Source organism: Pseudopodoces humilis, chromosome 3, assembly GCF_049639895.1.
Source record: "Pseudopodoces humilis isolate 2021_Gansu_Grassland_sample_001 chromosome 3, ASM4963989v1, whole genome shotgun sequence".
Lineage (NCBI taxonomy): Eukaryota > Metazoa > Chordata > Aves > Passeriformes > Paridae > Pseudopodoces > Pseudopodoces humilis.
The window spans coordinates 67,924,374-67,946,738 of NC_142202.1; the positions used below are offsets into that span (position 1 = coordinate 67,924,374).

The 22,365-nt window shown below is 40.5% G+C and overlaps 1 protein-coding gene across 3 annotated transcripts in view; it reads left to right on the plus strand.

Annotated features, from left to right (window-relative positions):
• The first annotated feature begins 9,827 nt into the window (after positions 1 to 9,827).
• The window catches only part of LAMA4 (laminin subunit alpha 4), a 101,530-nt gene continuing 88,992 nt past the window's right edge, over positions 9,828 to 22,365 (plus strand). For all 3 annotated transcript variants that reach the window (XR_015772159.1, XM_005518284.3, XM_014263594.2), the window contains exon 1: positions 9,828 to 10,440. Coding sequence is in view for 2 of the 3 variants with exons in the window: in XM_005518284.3 (XP_005518341.2) it covers positions 10,240 to 10,440 (201 nt within the window). In the remaining variant the exon portion in view is untranslated. The remainder of the gene's footprint in view (positions 10,441 to 22,365) is intronic.

The following is a 22,365-nucleotide window of genomic DNA, read 5'->3' on the forward strand; positions in this document are numbered from 1 at the left end:
GTGATGTTGGCTGCTGTGGACACAATAAGTGCAGCCACTGCAGCAGCCATGAATATTCCTGTCACACCAGTAAAATTTAAGAAACCACTGTATTGTCTGGTTCAAGCACTTGCAAAGCCCGAAAAGATCTGGAGCTGGAGAAAGGTCGTGAGAGATTGTTACAGAAACAGAAAGCAATCTAAAGTTCTACCTGTAGTTATCAAGTAAAAAAAAGACAGAATAGGAAATAGAATTTTAAAGACAGCCTTTTGCACTGCAAGTAAGAATAAAACCTAAATGATAATGAAGAAAACTTTTTTTGGCAGCTAGAAGTAATTTTTCAGCTATGGAAACTAGTGATAGGCACTAAAGAAAGTGTTGGTTTCCATGAAAACCACAATGGGAATGGCGTCAAAGTGCTAGTGGGTTTACTCTTGTCTCTATACCAGGAATTTTGGCAACTATATTAGATTAGTCATAAGCAAAAATGTATATTGTTTTGTATTCTGTAGCTTTGTCAGGAGTAATCAGAATTATACCAGCTACACAAGCCTCATTTGACCTTCCCATCAATTATGAGGATAATGGCCGATGTTGTGGAGACACAGAATGTGTGATGGAATAATTCAGTGGACCCTGAATCAGAAGAACTAGGACACATTACTGGTGTTGCTTTTAAAATCAATATAGAACCTGAAAAGTTTGGCTGTACCTCACAGGGTAGGATTGAATCCCTGGTGAAGTCATTTGGTTCTGTGTGGGTGAGTCTTCTGCTCCTGACTGCTTCCACACTATGGACGGTAGCTTGACTGGATTGCTCCGTTCGCATAGCACACAGCAAAGAGCTCTGTGGGGAGCAGAAAGGGAGCACTGAAACTGGAATGCAAGTGGCATCCATCCACACTCATCATAGGTTGAAGGCTGTTATTCCAGCTGGCCTGACAGCCTGCAGTTACAGACTGGTTTACAGTACAGACACAGTACAGACAAAGATGACCCATTTATTAGGGTTGTTAAACACTTGCAGTTCAGAAATCAGGTCTTGTCACATCCTTCACCTCAATTATGAAGAGCAGTTTCTCAAAAAGGTGCTGTCAGCCCAACCCAGGGGAATCACCTGACCTCAGTGCAAAGCTTAGAGAAATTCAAATATTTTCAAAGGTATCTAAACAGCCCAGTGTTTCTCAAAATATCAGGTATCTAGCTGTGAGAACTTCCCAGCAGGCCTAAACTTTCAATGTGCAATTAAGGAGACATCAAAAGGGCAGTTTTCCCCCAAAATAATAGCCTGCACCTTCATCACTGTGTAGCAAACTTGTCTTTAAAACTCACCACATCACACTTGTGATCATCTTGGTTTAAGTTAATAACTTTCTACTACTTAGAAAAAGCCACCAAGTAAAGCATCTGATTCCTCTGAAAGGCAAATTACTTTTCCTGGTCCAGACAAAGTCTGCCTAAGACACCAGAGGAGAATCAGCTGCCCCACTGCTGTCATGCACACAGCCTGTGTACCTAAGGGCAGCTCCCTCGCAGCGCAGCTCGGAGATTTACACAATGCCTGTACACATGCGTACACATTCAGGTCTCCCATAGCTTAATAAAAGTGGACAAAGCAACATGGATGTTCTCACAGCTATGAAAGCAAGTGTCTAAAACTGAAGGGACTTGCTTAATCTTGGAGCTGCCTGACTGCATAGCTAATAGCTTGGCAATTAGGGAGCTACTAGGGTTCATTTGTACGTGTGGGTAAGCAACTAAATCAGCTGATTTTCAACATGCATGCACACTGCTCTGTCTGTTGGCTCCATCGTGGCTGGCTGCTGTCATAGCAAAACACTCTGTGCCAGCTGAAAGGTGCCAGTGTCTCCCAAACCCTTTTTCATTCTGCTTTACCAGAAAACACAGCATGGTTGGTTTGTGTTACAGCACCAAGTAAAGTCACTGTGGACAGAGCATGACCCCCACAACTGAAAGAAACTTTCTGTGGTGCTGGGTCTCTCTCAAAACAGCCAACATCCCAAGGTTCTTTTTCCTCAGATCTGGACGGATCTGGGTAGCACTTACGCAATTCATTAGCCATCAAAACTTGCTATGGAGCCAGTTTGCAGCTGAAATGGTGTAGCTGTTGCTGTCAGCATTTCCTGGCAGTGGGACAAGGGACAGCTGCTCAGCCTGCTCTGCTGCTAACAGACAAGTTGGGTGAGCCGGTATTGTGCCTCCTGTCAAAGGGAATTGTTTTGTTATTCTATTGAGCCTGTCAGTTGGCCAAGCTGAAAATAACAATAAAATACAAAAAAGGTTTTATTAAAAATCAGAAAAACGGTGCTTACTGTACATGGAAAAAAACCTTTTATCACCCTTGCTTTTAAGAGAAAATATGAAATTCCTGCAAAATTGCGTGAGAAATTTTTTGGGTTTTGTTTTTGGCCTTAGTTTCAAACAAATACTTTCAGTTTATTATGCAAATTAAAACTGTTTTGATTGCAGTGAAATCAGCAGTACAGTTATGTTCACTTGTGGTTTAGACTTAAATGTCAAGGCCAAATGGGAAGTATAATAAACACAATTTTAAAAAAATCTAATTAACTGCCTTAGTTCACTGCCTTTCTCATGTAGAGAGCTTCTATTATTCTGATGCCTTTGATTAAGCTCTTTCAGAAAAACTCAGAGAGCTCCAGCTGTCCATCATAATCGATGAGCTCAGATAATTGCATCATACTAGCCAGTGCCCTTCATCAGATAGTCAAGACTTTCATGAGCATTCATTTAGTGCCTGCAGACTTGACATTAACAAATTAAGCTGTCATGAGTACAGGTGCAGAGTGCAATCAAAATGTATTCCTCCTCCTTTCTTACTGGGCCATACAAGGGAATTAATTTTAGCATCCCAAACCAATAATCTGAGACAAAGAAGGTTCACAGGTCCCTCCACTTAAACAAAAAAAAATAAATTCAGAACTAGAGAAACCAAGGATTTGAAAATATCGACATCAGATCATACTGACAGGTAATAGGTGTGATACAACAATCAGGACATATAAGTCTGGATCTGCCTTGCTGAACTGTTTGTGTTATAGGGAAACGTTTCCTTTTCACATCACAGCAGAAAAATTTTTGACTGCATTTTAGGCTTGCTATGCAAGGCAGCTAAGGATGGTTTTCAAGCACTGCTGGCACAGAGCAATTTTAAAAGTGGTGTAATGCTTAAAAAGGGAATGACTGAGCGCACAGAGCTGGCTGGTGCTGGGATGCCCTCCTAGGGGACGTGGTTGGTTGGAAAAGAATGTTCTTGCAAGTCCACTATCTCTCTGCTACTTGTAGCACAAAGGGACATGTCAGGGGAAGTTCAGAGTTTTGAGGGGGCTTTAAAACCCACCAAACTTGCCAGAAAACAAGTTACACCAAGAGCTTTTCTGCCCTAGTTAAACTGTTGGTGATCTCAGTATTGCTCCAGTTTTGTTAGATCACATTTTTGCTGTCAGCTACAGGTGACATACTCCTTTTTGGACACCAGCATATCCTTGGAGTGAAGAGGATAAACTTGAAGGGATCTGAGACAATTTTTTCTTTGTGCTGACCCAGGAGGATCCATGGGAAGTATTTTGGCAGTAAGCCGGAATACGTACTTCTGTGTTGGATTTGGGATAGCTGTTAGCCAGTTTTCCAGGATCTGGGCTTTTGGGTGGGGGCTCTTTTTTTTCAGTTTTGGAAAGCTGTTTTATGGGCACTTCTACAGAGGTTATAAAGTTCAGTGTGGATTTTTATGCAACTCATTTTCTTTTGCCAATGTTCCATTACTGTGATCAAACAACTGATGAGGAAGGGTGGGGAAGCTTCCCAGGAGGAAGAATGAATTTTTAAATAAAAAAAAAAACAAGTAGTGATATGCAGCTTGAGTTAGACAAACAGTTTGAGAGAGAAAGGGAAATGTCTAAAGACTCCAAACAGAGAGGAAAGAGGTCAGTTTAGGTCAAAGCGTAATGCATGGGGAAACGTTGCACTGTGGAGGAGTACACTATGTCAGTTAATCAGAGTATGAGTACCACAAATAAGTTGAGAATATCTGCTTAAAAATAAATTAAATAGGGTTTTTTTTGCTTTAATCTTCTTTGGTCTTGTTGTTGTTAGAGTAAACCCTTCCTGTCTTGGCCAAGAAAAGCAGCTAGCCCCTTGTGTCCAAGGTTCCAGTGAAGGAGACAAGATACAGTCAACAGGAGGAACCATTCAACTAAGAGCAGCCTCCCAAAGGAACTGCTGTAGATTTGGGGACTCTCCAATGAATTTTCAGAGGCAGTAAGAACACAAGTGGCATCATGAAGAATTAACAAGTTAAGAAGTACCTTTCTGGAGATTTGAAGGTTTATAAGAGCAAAAGGAAAAAATGTAAGGAAATCTGAGTTTGGGAGAGATCTTCACTTTAAGAGAAGGATTTGTCTTAGTGGGATCATTGTTAGTCAGGGCCTGTTGTTTTTATCTATAAAATCTGTCAACAACTCAAATAAACTACAAGCTATGCTAAAATGCCATCTCTTTCTTCATCAATGTGCATGCTGATACTGATACTGAGCATTGACATTAAAAACATACCTGTTCTATTCCTCCTAATCAGATTCCCTCTAGACTCATACAAACCTACAAGCATATTTGATAAAATTAGGGACAATTCTATTGTAAAAATAGCTTTTTAAAAAAAATCTCTCACATAACATTTTGGTTTGTTCTACCAAAGGTACCACTTTACTGGCTATAACAGACTGATTTCATTTTTCTTGGCTAACTTTACCTTAACAGATAAGCAGACATGTCCAGAACTTATAAGAGAGACCATCTGGCAATATTAGGTTCAGGATGTGCAAGCCAAAGTGTTAGAGCAAAACGCTGGGTCACAAGAAACTGAATGATTGGAATATTACAATTGTTCTCTTGCCACTGCAAGATGGCATGAGAATTTTAACAGGAAATTAAAAGATTCAACTGTTTATTCTCAAAACACAAAAAGCACAGCTTCCATCCCTGCAAATACCACCTTCATCTCACCAGCCCCACCTCTTCTAGTTCAGTTTTTAACATCTGAAAGTCTTTGCTATTTATGCAACACTACAGGCTAACACCTCTTACTCACCTCTAAGCAATTTGGTAGAAAAGCTGTCTCAGAAGCATACAGAATATCAGATTCCACAAGGAATTAAGTAGATATTACCATTAATGGTAGCATAGCACATTTATAGTTCAGGCCATTCAACAGGAATAACGATATAGCAAGAGTACCAGGAGGTTCAGATAAGACTGTTAAAAATGACCAGAAGTACCAAAAGACTTTTGTATTGAATAACTGCGAAAATATTATTATTACTTATTGGTTTCCTCTGTGGAGAGGACACTGGATTGGGAAAACACTATCCTTAATCTGACTGATTTCTAGCAACCAGTGTAGGTTGGATTTTTCAAGTTATCCAGTATTAATTTGTGGCTCATTTCTAATCTTTCAAAGTCTATAGAGTTCCCAAGGACAAGGCTTTTAACAAGAGAGAGAGGCTGCTCTTTCCCTGTTACACTCTGGAGGTGGAAATCTTCAGACATCTTTCCTGGTAAACAAGGTTGCCTTTAATACTGTAGCAGTAAGGAAATTAGTGTTACATTTCCATCAGATTTGCAAGATTTTGGCATTCTTAATTGAAGAGTTTTACAGTGAAAAAATTGGGCAGTGACAAGTGTCATGGCCCAGAAACACTATGAGGCTGGTTGTAAGCAACCTGGAATGAGCCAGATGCCAGTGTTGCCGGTAACTAATAACATGAGGGATGAGAGCTATTGGCTTTTAAGTCTCCTCATGTGGGAAAATAATTAATTGATGCCCTTAAATAGTATGGCAAAGAAACAAAGAGCATGATTATGTCTCCCTGCACCAGGTATACAACTTGAAGTCTGACAGTATGACATCCTTGAACCCTACAGCATAAATTTTATCTTCTACCTGCAAGCCGAGACCTCTAGTATGACATAACCCAAAACACACAAAATAAGTTTTAAAAAGTGATGTTTTGTTTTCATAGCTACAATTCTATTAGCACTTCTCTCTGGCACAAATTGAGACGGACAAATTCTTGCTTGATGCCCCTCAGTTGCCACAGGTTTCTGACTGTAGATAATTAATTAATTTGACAATACATAGATACGTTGCTAACATCTTCTAACCTTTACAAAGGTACTTTGAATGCTGGTTCCAAAATATTTTGGATGCCAAACATCAGTCAACTGTCAACATTTCCATTGGACCACCATGCAACATCATCAGATGTTCAGCTGGTAACATTTGGCACTAGAGCTCAACAGGCTGTTTGCAGATGTCCCACTGGGAACTGACAAACCACCAGTGGCCCACACACAAAAGCTTGAGATTGGTTAATTTGGAATATGTTATTTGTAATAAGCTTTCTGCTGGATTCTTCCCTTTGTCTTTCACCAGTCCCACTGTCTACCACAGTGAATCAAAACCAAATGTTAAAGATTGTGGAAAGAACTCACAAAAAAAAGCAGAGGATGATACAGTGAAAACAGGGGGAGAAGCTCCTGTTTCTGCACCCTGCCATATTGGAGAAGTCCTGTTCCAAATCTCAGTCTGCTTACATAACACAGCTGCATCATCACTGCCAAAGATAAAGAAACTGGAAGTCTGTCACAGCATAAATTTATATTTAAAGGTTTATATTTCATGAGTACTCTATGCATACTTATTAATGTTTTTCAATTTTTACACAAATCTGCACTTTTTGAAAAGGAATAAAGTCTTTTAAAGTATTTGAAATTAAATCTGGAAAACTGCTTTTGTAAGCAGTTGGTTTTTAGCAAGCTATTCCCCTGTATAGTGATATTTAGGGAAATATATTTTCTGCTCAAAAGACTTTGGTCATATTTTTTCTTGTGTGGGGCTAATATATTTGGGGAGACAGATCTTGTAAGCTGTGTTCTATTTTTTATATTTTTGTATTTCTTTAGAATAAATTATTCATGACTTAATAATTCTACCATTTGGAGTTATCTGTGTTTGCTTTGTTATATAGAATCATAACATGAAATTTTTCAGATTTTTAATGTCTGAGGCCAGTCTGGAATTTTACAAAGAGGCTAAGCCAACATGTTCCTCCTTTTAGGACTTTGATCCTGAGAATAATTACAATATTTCCTCTCTCAAACTGCTGTAAATTAGCATGGTGAACTTTTTTAGAGGGATACAACTATCTTTGTTCTGATTTTACATAAAGAAATATGATGGGTAGCAATGTCTTTTTCACTTGGTAACTTTCCCGCATTTCAAGAATAATATTTTCTGTTTTCTGTAAATGTTTTTGAGGCATTTTGTGTAATTAATAACTTAATAGGTGAGATACCTTCAAAGTCCATTTGGTTACTTGCTACATATATGCAAAAAATATCAGGCTTTACTTGAAGAACTTGTAATCTTAGCATCCTTAATGACATTTCTAATGGTGTTTCTTGCTCTGGTGAAGCAGATGAACCCTTGAAGGAAGTCCCTCAATGGCGTGTGCAGGGTGCAGATGGTCAGTCGTCTACACTGAGCTCCCATGATGCTTCTTCTTCCTGACAGGTGAAGTACCTGTACTTCCTCCAAGTAAACCCCCATAACAGTGCCATCCAACTAAATTCTTACTCATAAGCTCTTGATTCTTCCTTCCTCCACCCCTAGGCAGAGCTCCATCCATTCAATTTGCTCTCTCACATAAACAGCAACTCCTCCACCTCACCTTGGTGGCCTGTCTTCATTTGAAGTACAGGGACAGCCATGACAGCACTCCAGTCATGCGAGCTTTCCCACCATGTCTCCAGCTGCAATGAGGTCATGTCCCTGCAAATGCTCACAGATCCATAACTCCTCCTCCTGTTTATACCCCATGCTGAGTGCCTTGGTGCACAGGCATTTCAGAGGGGTAATGGAGCATGCCAGTTTCCCAGGAGAGGTACAAGAGGTATACACACCCTTCAGGTGGTTGGCCTTCTGTTCTCAGCTTGAGAAGCTGCTAAGGAGCATTTGCTGCTGCTGCTGCTGTGGCTGGCCTGCTTATTATCACCTGGATACCATGCTGTGAGCACTGCCACTTTGGACATCATCCCCCAGGTCTTTCAGTTTTAAAGCCTGCCTTCCCAAGCTGGCCAGCCTCCTGCCAAATGCCTGGGAGCAGATGTAGAAGATTGGTTGGTGACTGCTTTTTCAAAAAACAAAAATTATCAAAAACATTTTCTCACACATGTTATGGCAATTTGCTGCACAATTTACTGGGTATTTAAGAATCTCTACTGCCACCATGGGAATTGTGATTCTATCACTTACTGTCAAGATGTTTTATTCTCTTTCTTGGCCCCACTTTAATATTCTCTGTACACCTCAAGGCTCTCCCTGTAGCAGGAGGCCTAATGGGATGCTCATGGAGACCCTGCCTGGGGCCTCCCTGGTCTTCTACCTCCTGAGCCTTCAGACCTATTACAGGCCATTTCCAGGACTGCCATTACTAGAAAAAATTAGAAAAGTCCTGGCAGTTGTGACATCTCAACCTCAGGCTCAGGGATGACTGTGTGCTTGCCACCATATCAGGTTCAGCTAACAGGGAGAAGCATCTATTCCTCCCAGGATAGAATAACCCTCAACTGCCATTTTTATCTTTTTTTTTCCCCTTACTAACCTTGGTCCTGAACCTCATAGACTTGTGTCACACAACATTTTCCTCTCTGCTGGTGGAATATTTTGTCCCACAAGCTTGAGTGACCTTGCCTGCTCAGCTACACCATTTCTGAATCAGACAGAGTTTCTTCACAGTGAACTTCCTTATGTCCCTCTGTACAGCACTTATGTGCCCAAAGCTGTCCCTACAGGTGTGTGGAAGTTAACAGATCCCCAAAACTCTTAATCTCACCCTCAAATGTCTACTGGCTGCTTCCTTGGTTCATAATACCAAGAAATACCTTTACCAGAAAGGGTAAAGGGAGGGAAAAAGAAGGAATCCACTCCCAGAATGAAGCCTGGTAAGACAATTTCTGTGAAGATTTAAGAATGAAGTCTGACAGGCCAGTGGAGCTACCACTCCCAGAACACAGGACCATTGAGGGACAGGGTGCTGACCCCTCGGCTGGAGCACTGCACATTAGTATAATTATATCCTGACTTCATCCAAAAACCTAGCAAGGATTACTGTCTTGTCTTTTGGAGATCGTAGTTACAAAATGAAGTGAGCTGTGGGCAACATATCCAGCTCGCTTTCATATACACACTGCAAGCCTTGTTACCAGGGCCTCACAAAGCATCTCTTGAAAAGGGAATACAAGATGCTCTTTGTAAATAGAAGTTCATGAGTCCGAGGAATGAAGTCATTTTCCAAAATCGCAGTGAACGATATTTTCACGAGCCAAAGAGAAGCTGAGAGGTGGGCTTGAGGGAAAGGAACTGAATGAAGCATGTTAGAGAAACCACTTTAGCCCTATTAGCCTATGGCACAGACAGGCTGTCTCCCTCCTCCTCTTCCTCCTCCTCCCGCACACACTCTCCCCTCCCCCATGACATAAGGAATGGCTACTCTAGCGAGGGGGAGCTTTAATAAATTTGGCACCTTTCTGCCTTCCGCTGAATAAACTGGAGATGTTAAAAAATAAACAGTCAGGAGAGTCAATGATTTGTTCGGAGCAGTCGGATGGAGTTGTGGGGGGTTGGCATGGAGAGGGAGGAAAGGGTGACCTCACTTTCTGAACAGTAAAGTTTGAGTGGGAGGGTCTCCACACGAAAGGTAGAAAAGGGAATGATGTGAACATGTGAAGGAAGCCAGAGCACTGAACGGAGCGTCAGTCTGTATCCTGACAGGGGGAGATAAGGTGGCTGGAGAGCTAGCGGTGCTTTCCTGGAATACAATCTCTGTTTGACACTCTCTGCCTAAGCACTGCCCATCTGTATGTTATTGTGCTGGAGCCTCTGGGGAAAAAGAGGAGCCATAGGCACGGAGAGAGAACGAGGGAGGCAGCAAAAGCGCTTTTCTTCCCTTCTTTTCCTTTTTTTTTTTTTTTTTTCTTTTTTTTTTTTCCCCTCTTTTAAGTCGGGATCCGGTTAGACTGTCTTGAAGTGCCACATCTGGAAACTGAATGCTGAAGGAAAGTTAAAATAACTGAGGCACCACTAAGCCAAGGGGGGCTGATTGCAGAAGAGGGTAAACAATTACTGAGACGCTAGAAGACCACTGCTGGATGTAAGGGGAGGAAATGGCTTTGATCTCCGCCTGGCCCCTCGTTTCTCCTGTATTATTCTTTTTGAGATGCTTCTCCTCCAGCACAGCCTCGAGTGAGGGAAGCGTTTTTCAGTTTGACATTGAAGGTAGCTCAGCGGTCAGCACGCAAGAAGCCACTGTTATCAGAGGGCAGCAGCAGGCAGTAGCTCCTGGAAGTTGGGTGCCTTTTGCTGAGGTACAGTAATTCCCTTCTCTCTCCGGTGTCTGCAATTTTCTCTTTTCACCTGTCTGTGTCAAAGCTCCCATCTGGTTAATGTTAGCTTACTCATTCGAGCCTTAAAGCGATACAGGAGGATTTGGGGGTGGGGGGAGGTGGTCTGAGATGTTGCATTTTGGGACTGGAGAGGTACAGCACAGACTTCAAAATGTACACATGCCCTGCCTGCTGTGAGCAGACAGCTGCTGTACTTTGCAGTGAAGCTGGCTTAGCATGTCTCTGACTTTCCTGCCAACATAACTAAACAGGCCTGTCCAAACAGAGCTATTTTACAAGAGTTAATTGTCACAACACTTTTCTGCTTGCCTTGTAATTCCTGCAATTGTAATTTACTGAAATTTCCCGAAAGAGTCTGTCTTTTGATGGCAAATTCTGTCCTGTAGAAGTTTGTGCTTTTGCCTCTGAATGCCATCCGCCTCCAAAATCTGAAGTTTGTTTTCACAGTGAAAGCCGGGGATGACAAATCAAATGCATCTAGGAAACCGCCTGCAGAGAACACACCTGCAGCGATTTTAAGTTCCAAAAATTTTGTGCTTGGGATTAGTGACAAATGAAATTAGAGAGATCTGAGAAGCAATTTGAAAATGAAAAATTTTTCCGCAACCCCTGTTATTTTGGGATTGATTTACTACTCTTCATTTTAGCGACACTGCATTGGGAATGGGCTACTCAAAAATATAGCTTTAGGAAATAATAAATTACCCCTGCATACACGGGGTTGGGGTAAGGTTGGAAGTGGAACGGTGGACACAGCACAGTAATATCTCACGCATGGTAGATGCAAAGTAGGAGGCTAATTGAGTTCCATAAGGTCATGGGAAGGGAAAGAGTAGTTCTTCTAGCATAACATTCAAAAATGAGGTGAGATTAGAACAGCTGTGTCACTGTGACAATATCAAGATCGCAATCTCCAATATCACATCGCTGATTTTCCACGTTTACTCCACTTGCCAGAATTAACAGCCATGGAAATAAGTGCATAAAGCCTGCAGACAGCCAGGGTTGCTGCAGGGCTAGGCAGAGCTCACTCCCCTGCTCCAAGCAGCTGGACAGCCTCAGGAAACGCCTGCCCACCCTGCCAGAGAGTCCACATGAAACATGACCTGTGTGAGAAAACTGAAGATTAAACCCTGCTTTGCTCAGCATAAGGACTCTCAAGAGCCATCCCAGTTTTTGGACAGGCTTCATGATGTGGGATGTACAGATTTTCTCCTCTGGCCTTGGATCAGCCCTGGGAAGCTGCATTACCACCTGTTGCTTACAACATGGAAAGCCCCTGAATGAAATGCCTTACTTAAGAGCTGGATGGGTTTTGTAACAGGGAAAATGAGCAGAAGTGATTATTAGTCTTTCTCGATACAATAGCAATGTATTGTTTTCCCAAAGACACCATTCACATTTCTTGACATAAATATATTAGATTTTACTTTGGGAAAGTGCTGTGAGATACACTGGACACTGCAGGGGAATAACATTTTGTGTTTCTTCAACCATTTAAATCCTTCCTAAATGTTTGACAACATAATAGACTCAATAACTGGTGTTTCCTCTGGTAGTTTACTTCAGCCCATGCAGTGGCAGCACTTGGACACTGGATCCCATGTTACAGCTGGATGACAGTGCCTGGTATCCTCATGCCAAAGCCCTTGGCTGCAGAATGCTATGGCTGCATGAGGAAGAAGCAGGGGCTTCAGGACCTCTTGCTAGCTGCATTTTTCAGGCCTCACCTCCATGGCAGTTTTCAAGGAGGCCCAGTAGGATGCTTTTTCTGGGATAGGACACGTGACTCTGTAAAAGCGAGAACCTGCTTACTCATTGATCCATGTGTGTGGTTGGTAATAGGAGTGGAGGAACAGGCTTTAAGCCTGGAGGTTGATGTAGGGGCCGGAGACTGACGGTTTGGTCGTCTCTCATCCAAGGAAGGAGCATTACTTTTGGTCCTCAGAGAACTTCTCCCTCCCACAGCTCACCTCCCCTTCCTCAGCCTCAAGAACAGGGCTCTCCAAGCAGGTTTGAATTAGCCTCTTTTGAAGCATGAGTGCTTAACCCACAGCTCCCAGTGAACCGCAGAGTAAACTCCCTTACACAGCGCGGTTTGATTCTGCTCCTTCGTCTAAATATTGACTCAGGCCTACAGCTCTCCCGAGCAGACAGAGGCTGTTAGTCATGTCAAATAGTGCCAAATTATACAAAGGGGGCAGTTTCATATGGCAGAGTTACAAAGCCACAGATGGGCCTTCATTGTGGTCTGTGGTGAGTCAGCTGCAGGATGAAGTGGAATGCCCATGCTAGTGGGAGTTTCTGAGATGTAACTAGTGGGATGCTCTTAAATCCCAGTAAGGGTTTGATATAACAGAATATAACAGGAGATCTCAATTAAGGTAAATACATATTAGCGAATATTGCACAGCTTTACAATCCTCTTCCTTTACCATGTGAGGCAACCCTATAGTAATTGGGAAGAATGGGGAGAAGTGGTTTAAAAAAATCAGAATTAGAGTTAATGTGGAGCTGTGGAGCTTTGCCTTCTTTTCTTTTTAGTTTTTTTGGTTTTAGTTTTTGTTGTGGGTTTTTTTGGGGGGGGATTTGGATGAAAACCTCTTAAGAGAACTAACTACACTGTTAATGCTATGCTGATATGCTGCATCCATGCACAGAGAGTACCATGGGTCTGATTAGGAATTCAAGCAATTCAACTACCCTGGTGCCCTCATTCTTAATCATTATGTGATCCAGAACACCTAAATTAGGCACACAAATTTTTCCTAGATGTTTCAATCAGAATCATGGACTGTCTTCAGGTACAAATTCCCCATACAGTAGTGAAAACAGTAGATTTTTTAAGCCTCTGATTCCTAGTGGTGTTCCCTGGAAACACTCAAAGGAGTCTCTTCCTCGTAAAGACCTTGTTGGATGCCTGCTTCAGGACAGCTTTATAAATCAGCCAAAGTAGATGTTTAAATTAACTGGACTAGATTCCACACAATGAAATGTTGTGTTTCCTATATAAGGAGCATTGTTAGTGACCACCATGGAATAAGATATCTGCCTCTTGTTTCAAAAAAAAATTGCTTATAAATTCATTAAAATTATTCAGAAAAGTATCATGAGAAGGATTACAGTGTTAGGAATTTGAAGATAGCTGAGAGAGTCTGCCATACAATTTGCCAACTCAGAGGGAGGTTAAGAAAAAATTTGAACTTATTGTGTAAGTACATACACAGGCAAAAAAAAATTAACAATAGTCTTGTTAGGTTAATAAAATAAGGTCTTGGCATATGCAACAATTGAAAACTGAAGGTGACTATGTTGAAACAACAAGTTAGTCAAAAAATTTATTTTCAAAAGTGATTAAGCACTGGAGATTTTATTTGATTGTGTTGGTTTGTCCATGAAGAGGCAGATCAATATGAAAAGCATTCTTAAATACTCAGAGTACTTGTGTGCTATTTAGGAAAACTAAGTTTCTTGGCTCACAAAGATAATAAGGGGAAGTGTGGAGATGTTACAGTGACGAACCCTGATGTCTATGGGGAGACAGAGTGAAAAGGAGGGAGTGCAGAGCATTGGATCCAGCTCATCAGTTCAACCCAACAGCAGCTGGTGGCATGAAGTCAGAGATTGTTTTTTCCAAACAAGGATAGATTAAAATATTTTATAAGGAAGATTTATAATAGATGGAAGCAAAGGACTTAAAACAGGCAGATATCAAATGAAAGCAGACAAGCAAGTGGCAAACATCAGAAATTTTTGTTTTAGTGTTCCACTCACAAGCTTGGACACAGCAGAAAGAAAGGGAATGGCAAGACACTTCCAGGTTTGATGAGGCACAGAGTTGAAACTCTGTTGAAACCAGAAGTTCTGAGAACAGTTATAGCCCACTGTCAAACACATGGCTCTAAACTAAGAGGCAGATCATACATTATCATTTAGGTCTGAAGGCCTGCCACTGTCAACATTTGTGTTTGTAAATTCCACTGATACAATGGTTTTAATCATATAGGTGTGGATTTTGTTCCCCATTTCTTCCCCAAGGAAGGAAGTTCCTTACAGAGTCTAAGGTGAGAATAAAAAATGGTACAAGACTTCAAATACTAGAGAGTATCACAAATGATTCTCTCTGATCCACACTTTGTTGTCACTCTTCTTAATGTAAAATGAATGTAAGGTGACACCCAGTAAAATATTAATTTCATTCTAACATAAATGACTACAAGAGGCCAGAGACCAGTAGAGGAGATGAGTGTGGGAAGGATTAGGGGGAGAAAGGGAAGACAGACATTCTGTGGAGACATCAGCCAAGCAAAAAAAAAGATAATCTCAAATGTCCTCCATGGAAAGAAGTGAAGTAAGTAGTGGGAAAGGAAGTAAACTGAAGCAGGAAGACAAAGGAGAGGAAAAAATTAGAGCAAGAATGAGATAATCAAGAGTCTTAAGAGTAAAGGAAAAATATGGAGTTGGGACAGGGCAGGAAGCCAATTCCCAGAGTGAAGGAAGGCATGATATTGTTGGACAGAGGGAAGAGGAAAACTGCTTCCAGCATCAGTGGTTTTGGCTCAGGAGAAAGACAGAGAGGCAAAAGTCCTTTAAAGGAAGCAATTGTAATAGACAAGTCAACATTAGCCATTTATTGTAAGAGAAAGTTAGAGGTAGAAGTTATCAGATGGGGCTTGTGTGTTAAAGTGACATGTTTGACGATCAGTTTTTCCCACCTGATTTTTACCAGCAGCTGCTGATAAAATGCAAGAAGCAGTATTTGAGATGCTTGCTTTCTGGTTCTCTAGAGCGATAAGCAATGATTAGCATGGGACTTGTGATAAATCTCTCTAAAATGGCTCACATTAAATATATATATAATGACAGCAATCATAAGTGCCAGCCACTTGTTAACAAAGACTCAAGACTATCACCAAATCATCTTCAGTCCTTTTCTCCAAAAAGGCTGGAACAGAAAATTTTGCAATGTTGAGAGAAACCACAATTTGATCCTTACTTGCAGCATTAATCTGTTCTAAACAAACTAGTGCTACAAGAAGCAGCAGAAGACCTAATCCTGAGGTGTGAGCCAAAAAGGGTTTTAGCTTGACAGGAACCTTTATATTCTTTTAATCTAATGTGAACTGTATCTACTTTTAAAAAGCAGATCTTTAAATTAATTCACTTCAGACCCTTGAGGTTATGTTAGGTTAACTCCTATAATGGGCAATTTGGATTTCTAGCTGCTGTTTTTTCCTGATACAACAAGGTTATGTTCTGAGAAACATCTATTAGTGGGGAGGAAGTTTTATTGCAGATGTTTGTGATTCCAACTTAAGTTTCTCATCAAAACTTTAATGAAAATCAGCTGCTTGGAGTAGCGCCACCAGTCCCCAAACCTTTTGAATCATAGGAAGCTGAAGCAAATGGAAGCACGGGACAGAGCAGACACATAGTTGGAAATTTTCTCTATTTCAAAAAGGTGTATAAAACACCCAGCAGAAAACAAAATTTAAACTCCACTGCAGTGTATTCCCACAAAGTTTTGGGCAAGTACCAGAAAAGTGCACCAAAGCTTATTCTGGGCTGTGAAAACCAATAAAAAACATTTTATGCCCACTCTTATTCACAACATGGGAAGCAAGGAAGGAATTAAAAGTCCAGTTTTTCCAGGGGGCATGAGAAGAAATAAAAGAATTGCTTTCTGAAGGAAAACTTGGCTTGATTTAAACTGATAAAAATTAGAGCTTCTAGTGTTCAAGAGCTGTGTAAAAGAGATCTAGTTTCTGAGTAACATATAAGCAGCCTCTGATAATTTACAACTTTCTTCTGGACCTAGATTTCAAACACCAAAATATAGACCCTTCGGGTCTTATATTTTAATTGGTCCTCTTGAATGTTTGGATCTGATCCCAGTCCATTTTCACACACCACCATGAGGTGGGGATGTTTGGGTTATGCATCCTAATGTAAGATTCAACAATTGCTGAATAGCATTATACACAAAGCTGTAAGAGCTCCAAAGTTTTTGAAACCTAATTCTTTGCCATTAAAAACTCAAAAAGATTTTCCTAACTGTCAGTCAGGATACAAAAAGTGTGTATTTGGCAATGAAAACAGACTGACTGAAATACAGCAAATATGATCTGGCTTTGTTGTTCCTGTTTAGCTGTATTTTACAATTCTTTATATAGTTATTCTCTTGAAATAAATACTTCATAAATACTAGAACTCCTTTTTTTTTGCTCTTGTGACAAACCAGCAAGAAACAGTACTAAACTCACAGCATTCAAGAGTCAAAGAATGAGAGAGGGCTGTGAAAAATATTTTAGAAATTACTATTCCAACTTTACAAGACTGTAACAACAACTAAAATGTTATTGTTTAGGTCATGACATATGGAAGCCAGAGAGTATGAGAGGAACTGGCACACTTTAATTCATTTGAAATTAGTTAATTTTTGGCACACATCATTAATTTGAAACATAATTTAATAATTACCAAAAAAAAAAAATACTCTACCTGGATGAACAACTTTTAATTTTTTCTGTAAAAATAGACTTTTTAACTATAACTGTAAGACTCAGAACAATTGCTTGACTCTGCCTACCCAACAAAATGAATAAAAAATAGCTCATTCAGTCTTTGACTATTTTTGCCAGTAGAAAAGTAGCTATATAGAACCAGCACCTAAGCCAGATACTTTCTGAGCTGTGTAGTGCCCTGTTACCACCCTACAATGCATCTTTTTACTCTTTTATGAAAGATCTTCTAAGTGGCAAGAGGTTAGCAGATTTTCTGCCAAGGGTAAGGCAAGACCAATGTGTCCTAGGGTTTCCTACTGTGTTTTTCCACTGCTGAGCCTGGATGGGAGCCATGGAGAGCCACAGAGAGACTACCATTAATGACTGACTCCCTTACACTGTGCTCCCCACTCCTGGCTCCAGGAACCCTTCCTCAAAAGCATTTTGTGGAAGCAAACATTTGTCCAGATCCAGTATCCAAAAAAGGAAATAATGAATAAAAAGCTGGCAGGACAAAATATAACATAACCCTCCCTACCCTGGCTATTAGAGTCCTTCATGCTCCAGAAAGGCTAACACAGGGCTAACAGGCCCACTGAGGGCAGGCAAGGTCTCCAGAGCACCAGTACCTGGTGCAGATCCATTCAGGGGGAGGTGGACAGGTTTTGGAGATCTAGACAGGGTGTAAAGTCAGGGGGAATTTGCATTTCTTTCTCAGCCTTTGCAAGTTTGTGATTTTCTGTGGCTCTTTACTTCCAGTCAATGGCAGGGATAGTCTGCAGAGGTCTCTAAGGCACCACCTAATTCAGGGTGTTTGCTGATGGAATTCTGTGGAGGATGAGAAAAGAAATTGTTTTTCTCTTGATACATCAATTCTTCCCTCTCCTTGATCCAACAGAAGATTTATTTCTTCATGATCAGACTATGCCTATGATGAAACAAGCCCAGAGCCACTGAGAGATGGAGGCAGGTTACCCCTTCTCCCCAGCCCTGGCTTTTCCTCTCTCCTTTCAGAGCACAGCCTCTGCCCAGCTTCATCCTGAGTGAAAGGCATGCAGTACAAAGTTAACCATGCTGTGCTGTCTTGCTCCCTTCCTGCATGTTTGTAAAGTGCTAGGATGATCCCAGGGGAAAGCCCTGTTTCTGAGAACTGCACAGAAACACGGGATCTTCCCATCAGCCATCCCAGCAGCTGTCTGTCGTGTCCATAACTGGGCTGCCCTTGGCAGGCAGAGATGAATGAAAGCTCCTCTTCATCTTTCAAGGTTTTCATATTGGTTTCTTTCTAAGAGGCTTTTAATTGATGTTATGGCTATTGGTCAAGCAGATCACTGTTTTTCTCTGCTGTGATTCCAACAATTCAAAGAGCTGCAAAATCAGTATCAGGAAATACGGGAAATCTGAAATGGGGGGAAATTGAAGATTGAAATTGAAGCTTGATATTTACCCTCTCAGTATTAACAGTGTACCACAAGCACTTTAGTACTTGCTTTCAAGCCCACTTTTCTTATTCATCCCTTGAAATTTTTTGTCTCTATCTGTAAATCTTTCAGGGAATACTGTGGTTTATCAACTGATTATGCCCCACTTATCCGAGCACCTCAGTGACTCAGAATGTACATTTCATGTAAGTGGAGACTGGGTGGAGGCGGGTTAAGGAGGAAACAATGTATCCCTTTTCCTGTAAATTGAATAACTTGGAATTTTTTGAAGAGGAAAATCAACCAGCTACCCTTTCAGCTGCAGATTTTCTATTTCCAGCGCATCTGTGAAAGTAAGTTTTTCACTCAGTGGCAGCACTAATAAGTAAATTAGAGACTGGCATTAATCTCTGATTCTTAGCCAGCTTCCAGACAGCTACAACACTTTAGCCCTCCCCCTTTTCAGAGAAGAATGCCTTTTAAGCAGAGGCTTTGTCTTTCCCACTGTATATGGAAAAAATGACTGTGCAGTTCTATGGAGAATGCCTAGCTGAGATATGTTTATGTTGGATCCAGCCCCATCTCTGTCGCTGAATGGCAGTTTGTTTTCCACTTGAATTGGGGAAGGGATAACAGTCTGGAAACTTTTTTCAACACAGGAAATTTTTTAAAAAATTGATACAATTACTTAATCAAGGTAAAAGATAATGTTGTTCTGCATAAAGCCATCTGGCTTGCAGCTATTTCTCATTTTTGTGTGCGTCTGTCATTGCTGCAGTGGAGGCACGCGCAAGCCGACCCAAGGAATCAGGACACAGAGTGACACTGGGCTGGAGAGAGGGTTCCTTGCCACTTTCCTGCATGCCATGCTCTGCTTATCGGTTTGGAGGTTACCCATGTGCAACTAGCCATATTCACTGCCTCTCCAACTGCTAGCTCTACCATACCACAGGGAGAAATGCAAGTAACATTTTTTTCTGTCTTCCTGCCAGCTGGATTTTCTCTAGAGTTGTAGCAACTAGTTTCAGTCTTGGTAGTTTTAGTTTTAGCGATCTCTGATCTTGGCTTCTGAAACTTTAAGAAGAAGGTTTCCACCAGCTTCACCAAAAATAAACTTCTCTTTTGGAGGCTGATGAGTTGATAACTCATCAGGTAATACATAAATAATCCAAATTGTCATGGATAAATCAGAAAGTGAAGTTTTCAAGTTAAAAAGTTATGAAGTTAGAGTCCTGTGTCCCTTAAGGCAAACACAATTTCTCCAGTAAATTCTGAGGAGACGTCAACCCCTCTGTATACATAAACGATGGAGAACTTCTAGTGTTCAGTTGCTGCTTAACACAACAACAGTTGGAAAACCAGACTAAATTAAATCATCAGATTTAGCAGCTGCAGACTGGCCAGACATGGTGTGCCTGGCTCCACATCAGCCCTGTGTTCTCAGGTGGGACTCTCACTGGGGATGTAGGCAAAAAGGAACAATATTGAGATCCATGCACATGAGATGACAGAAAGGACACTGGTAACAGAAAATAATGCTTCAATTGTTTTGTCTCTTATTAAGCAGTTCATTTACTGGAAAAGATTATAGGGTCACAAAAAGTGTCACTGCTTTTTTTATCGTTGTCTTGGTGTTGGAAGATTCAAATGACTCAGATTCACAAAAATACACTGCTACATATTTAATGAGCATTTCATATCGCTTATCCAGAGGACTCCATTATTACGTTAATTTGCCCAGATCTATGGCAAATGCACTCACTGAGGTTTTCTTGTCGAACCTATCTCATGTTAGAATTTCATTTAAAAAATAAGAATATGCAAAAATATTGGAGGGCTCTACTGAATGACAATTTAAGCAGGAAAGAATTTGGTTTTACATTTTCAATTTAATTAACAAAACAGAAACCTTGTTAGTATGCAATAATTACTTTCGTTTGCAGTCTCATTAAATGCAATTAGAACTGAGATACCTGTCAAGATAAGTGGATAAAAAATTACCAGAATTGTGCCCAAATCTCTTCACCAATTTATGCTTAATTTCTAATTTACAACATCAGTTGGAACACTGGAAATAATAAATATTTCACAGTTAACAATGTCAGAAATTTAAAAGAACGATGTAGGGATTTAACGTACCACATCAGGGTGCTTATTATAGAACTATCATGAACACTGATTTGGAGACAAAGCTAAATATCATGTTCCTCTCAGGAATGTTTACAGTTTTAAAAATAAATTTGAAATTGCAAATGTCTAATTTGCATGAGGTTTCTGCCTTTGAAATGGTAAACACTATAGAGTGGCTTTTTGCATGCAGACAGTTCCCTAACAGCTGTAGTGTCCTATTAAATGGGATAATTAACTCTAGCTATGATGTCACACACTGAATTCATTTCTTCAGTAATAATAGTTAGAATGTGACCTTTCTTGCTCAGAATTTGATACTGTAGACCAAAGGTAATGAAGGCTTATAGAAATTATAAACAGGGCTTGGAGGCCTAGGGGAAGCTGCTGAACAAGCTTGTTTGTTTTTAATTCTCTAGTTTGTAAGGCTTCAAAGCCCAGATAAATTTAGCAAAAATCAGTGGAGAATAAATAAAATTGCAGAGCAGATGTCCTCTTTTGCCTGCACGTTTTGGAGTACCTTGTGGCGGAGAGCAGAACTTCTGTCAGTCTCTCTCTACGATTACTTTGATGGTAGAATATGTCTGACCAGCAGGTCAGTTATTAACTTCTGAGGGCCTCATTCTCCAGAGGAAGACAAAGATCCTTCTGAAATGTCACTCCATAGGGATTTATATGTTCAAGTACAAAGACAATTTTGAATTTATTACTCACGGTCTAGGAATTTAAAATCCATTTGTTTCTTCAAATGGTATCTTAGAGTGAAGTATGACAGCTCTGTGAAAGGCCACCACCAAGGCATTTCATTTTTAAAATTAGTTACAGTTTACCTCAGTGGTTTGAAGAATTCACAGAAATCTCCTCCTTAGCCAAGACTTGGTGTAGGAAGATGCATGTAGTAAATTAATAGAAAATAACAGGACAGATAAAGGGGAAGTTACCAGCAGAATTAATATTCTTTGTAACTTGAGTAAGAGCTCTTGCTCTTAATTTGTTTTTTTCAGGAAGAGAAAAATGCTTTCATCATTGTATCTAACAAAAACAAATGCCACAGATGATAGTTTAAAAAACCAACTTCTATATCAAATTGATTTTTCCACATTCATATTTCCTTCCTTGTATGAAGAAGACAGATTTTCCTTAAGTATCTTAAAAGTTCCCTTACATAGTTACTTTGAAGCTTTCATGGGAAATTTTATCACTGAACTGTAATTCTTTCACTCTATACTCTTTGACTAATCCTTTTCATATATCTGGTATGCTTTGGCAGTAAATCATTGAAGGTCATTCATAAAAGTCACCCTCAAATACAAGAGTGAGGTCTAAGCCTAAAAAAATTGTGGGAAAAATGGAGAAGGCAGCACAATGCCAAGCAGTGCTGTGAACATACCAAAATGTCTTCAAAGTATGGCTGTTCAGCTGAAAACCAAGAACATTCTTTCAGCAGTGCATTAAGAAAAGTCCAGAAACTGCAGGCATCAGGAACAAGCAAAACACAACTACTAGAAATGCCTGCCCATGTGGAGATGTTCAGGGTTCCTGGTGGTTCTGACTAGTCTCTTAAAAGACATGAAGTTGTTGAGGAATGTCTCTGCTGGGTACATTGGATAAACTGGGATTACATTGTGCACTCTGCCATGGATTACATTGGTTACATCTGGATACAGACACAGATAATTGGCTCTGGGCAGCCCTGCTTGGACCAGTCCACCTCCAGAGGTCCCTTCCAGCCTCAGCTGCTCTGTGATTCTGCATGGCTGTGGTCATTATTCCATTTTACTGATTGAGGAACTGAATGAAGGAGTAATGTTCATCACCACACAAGACATGAGCAG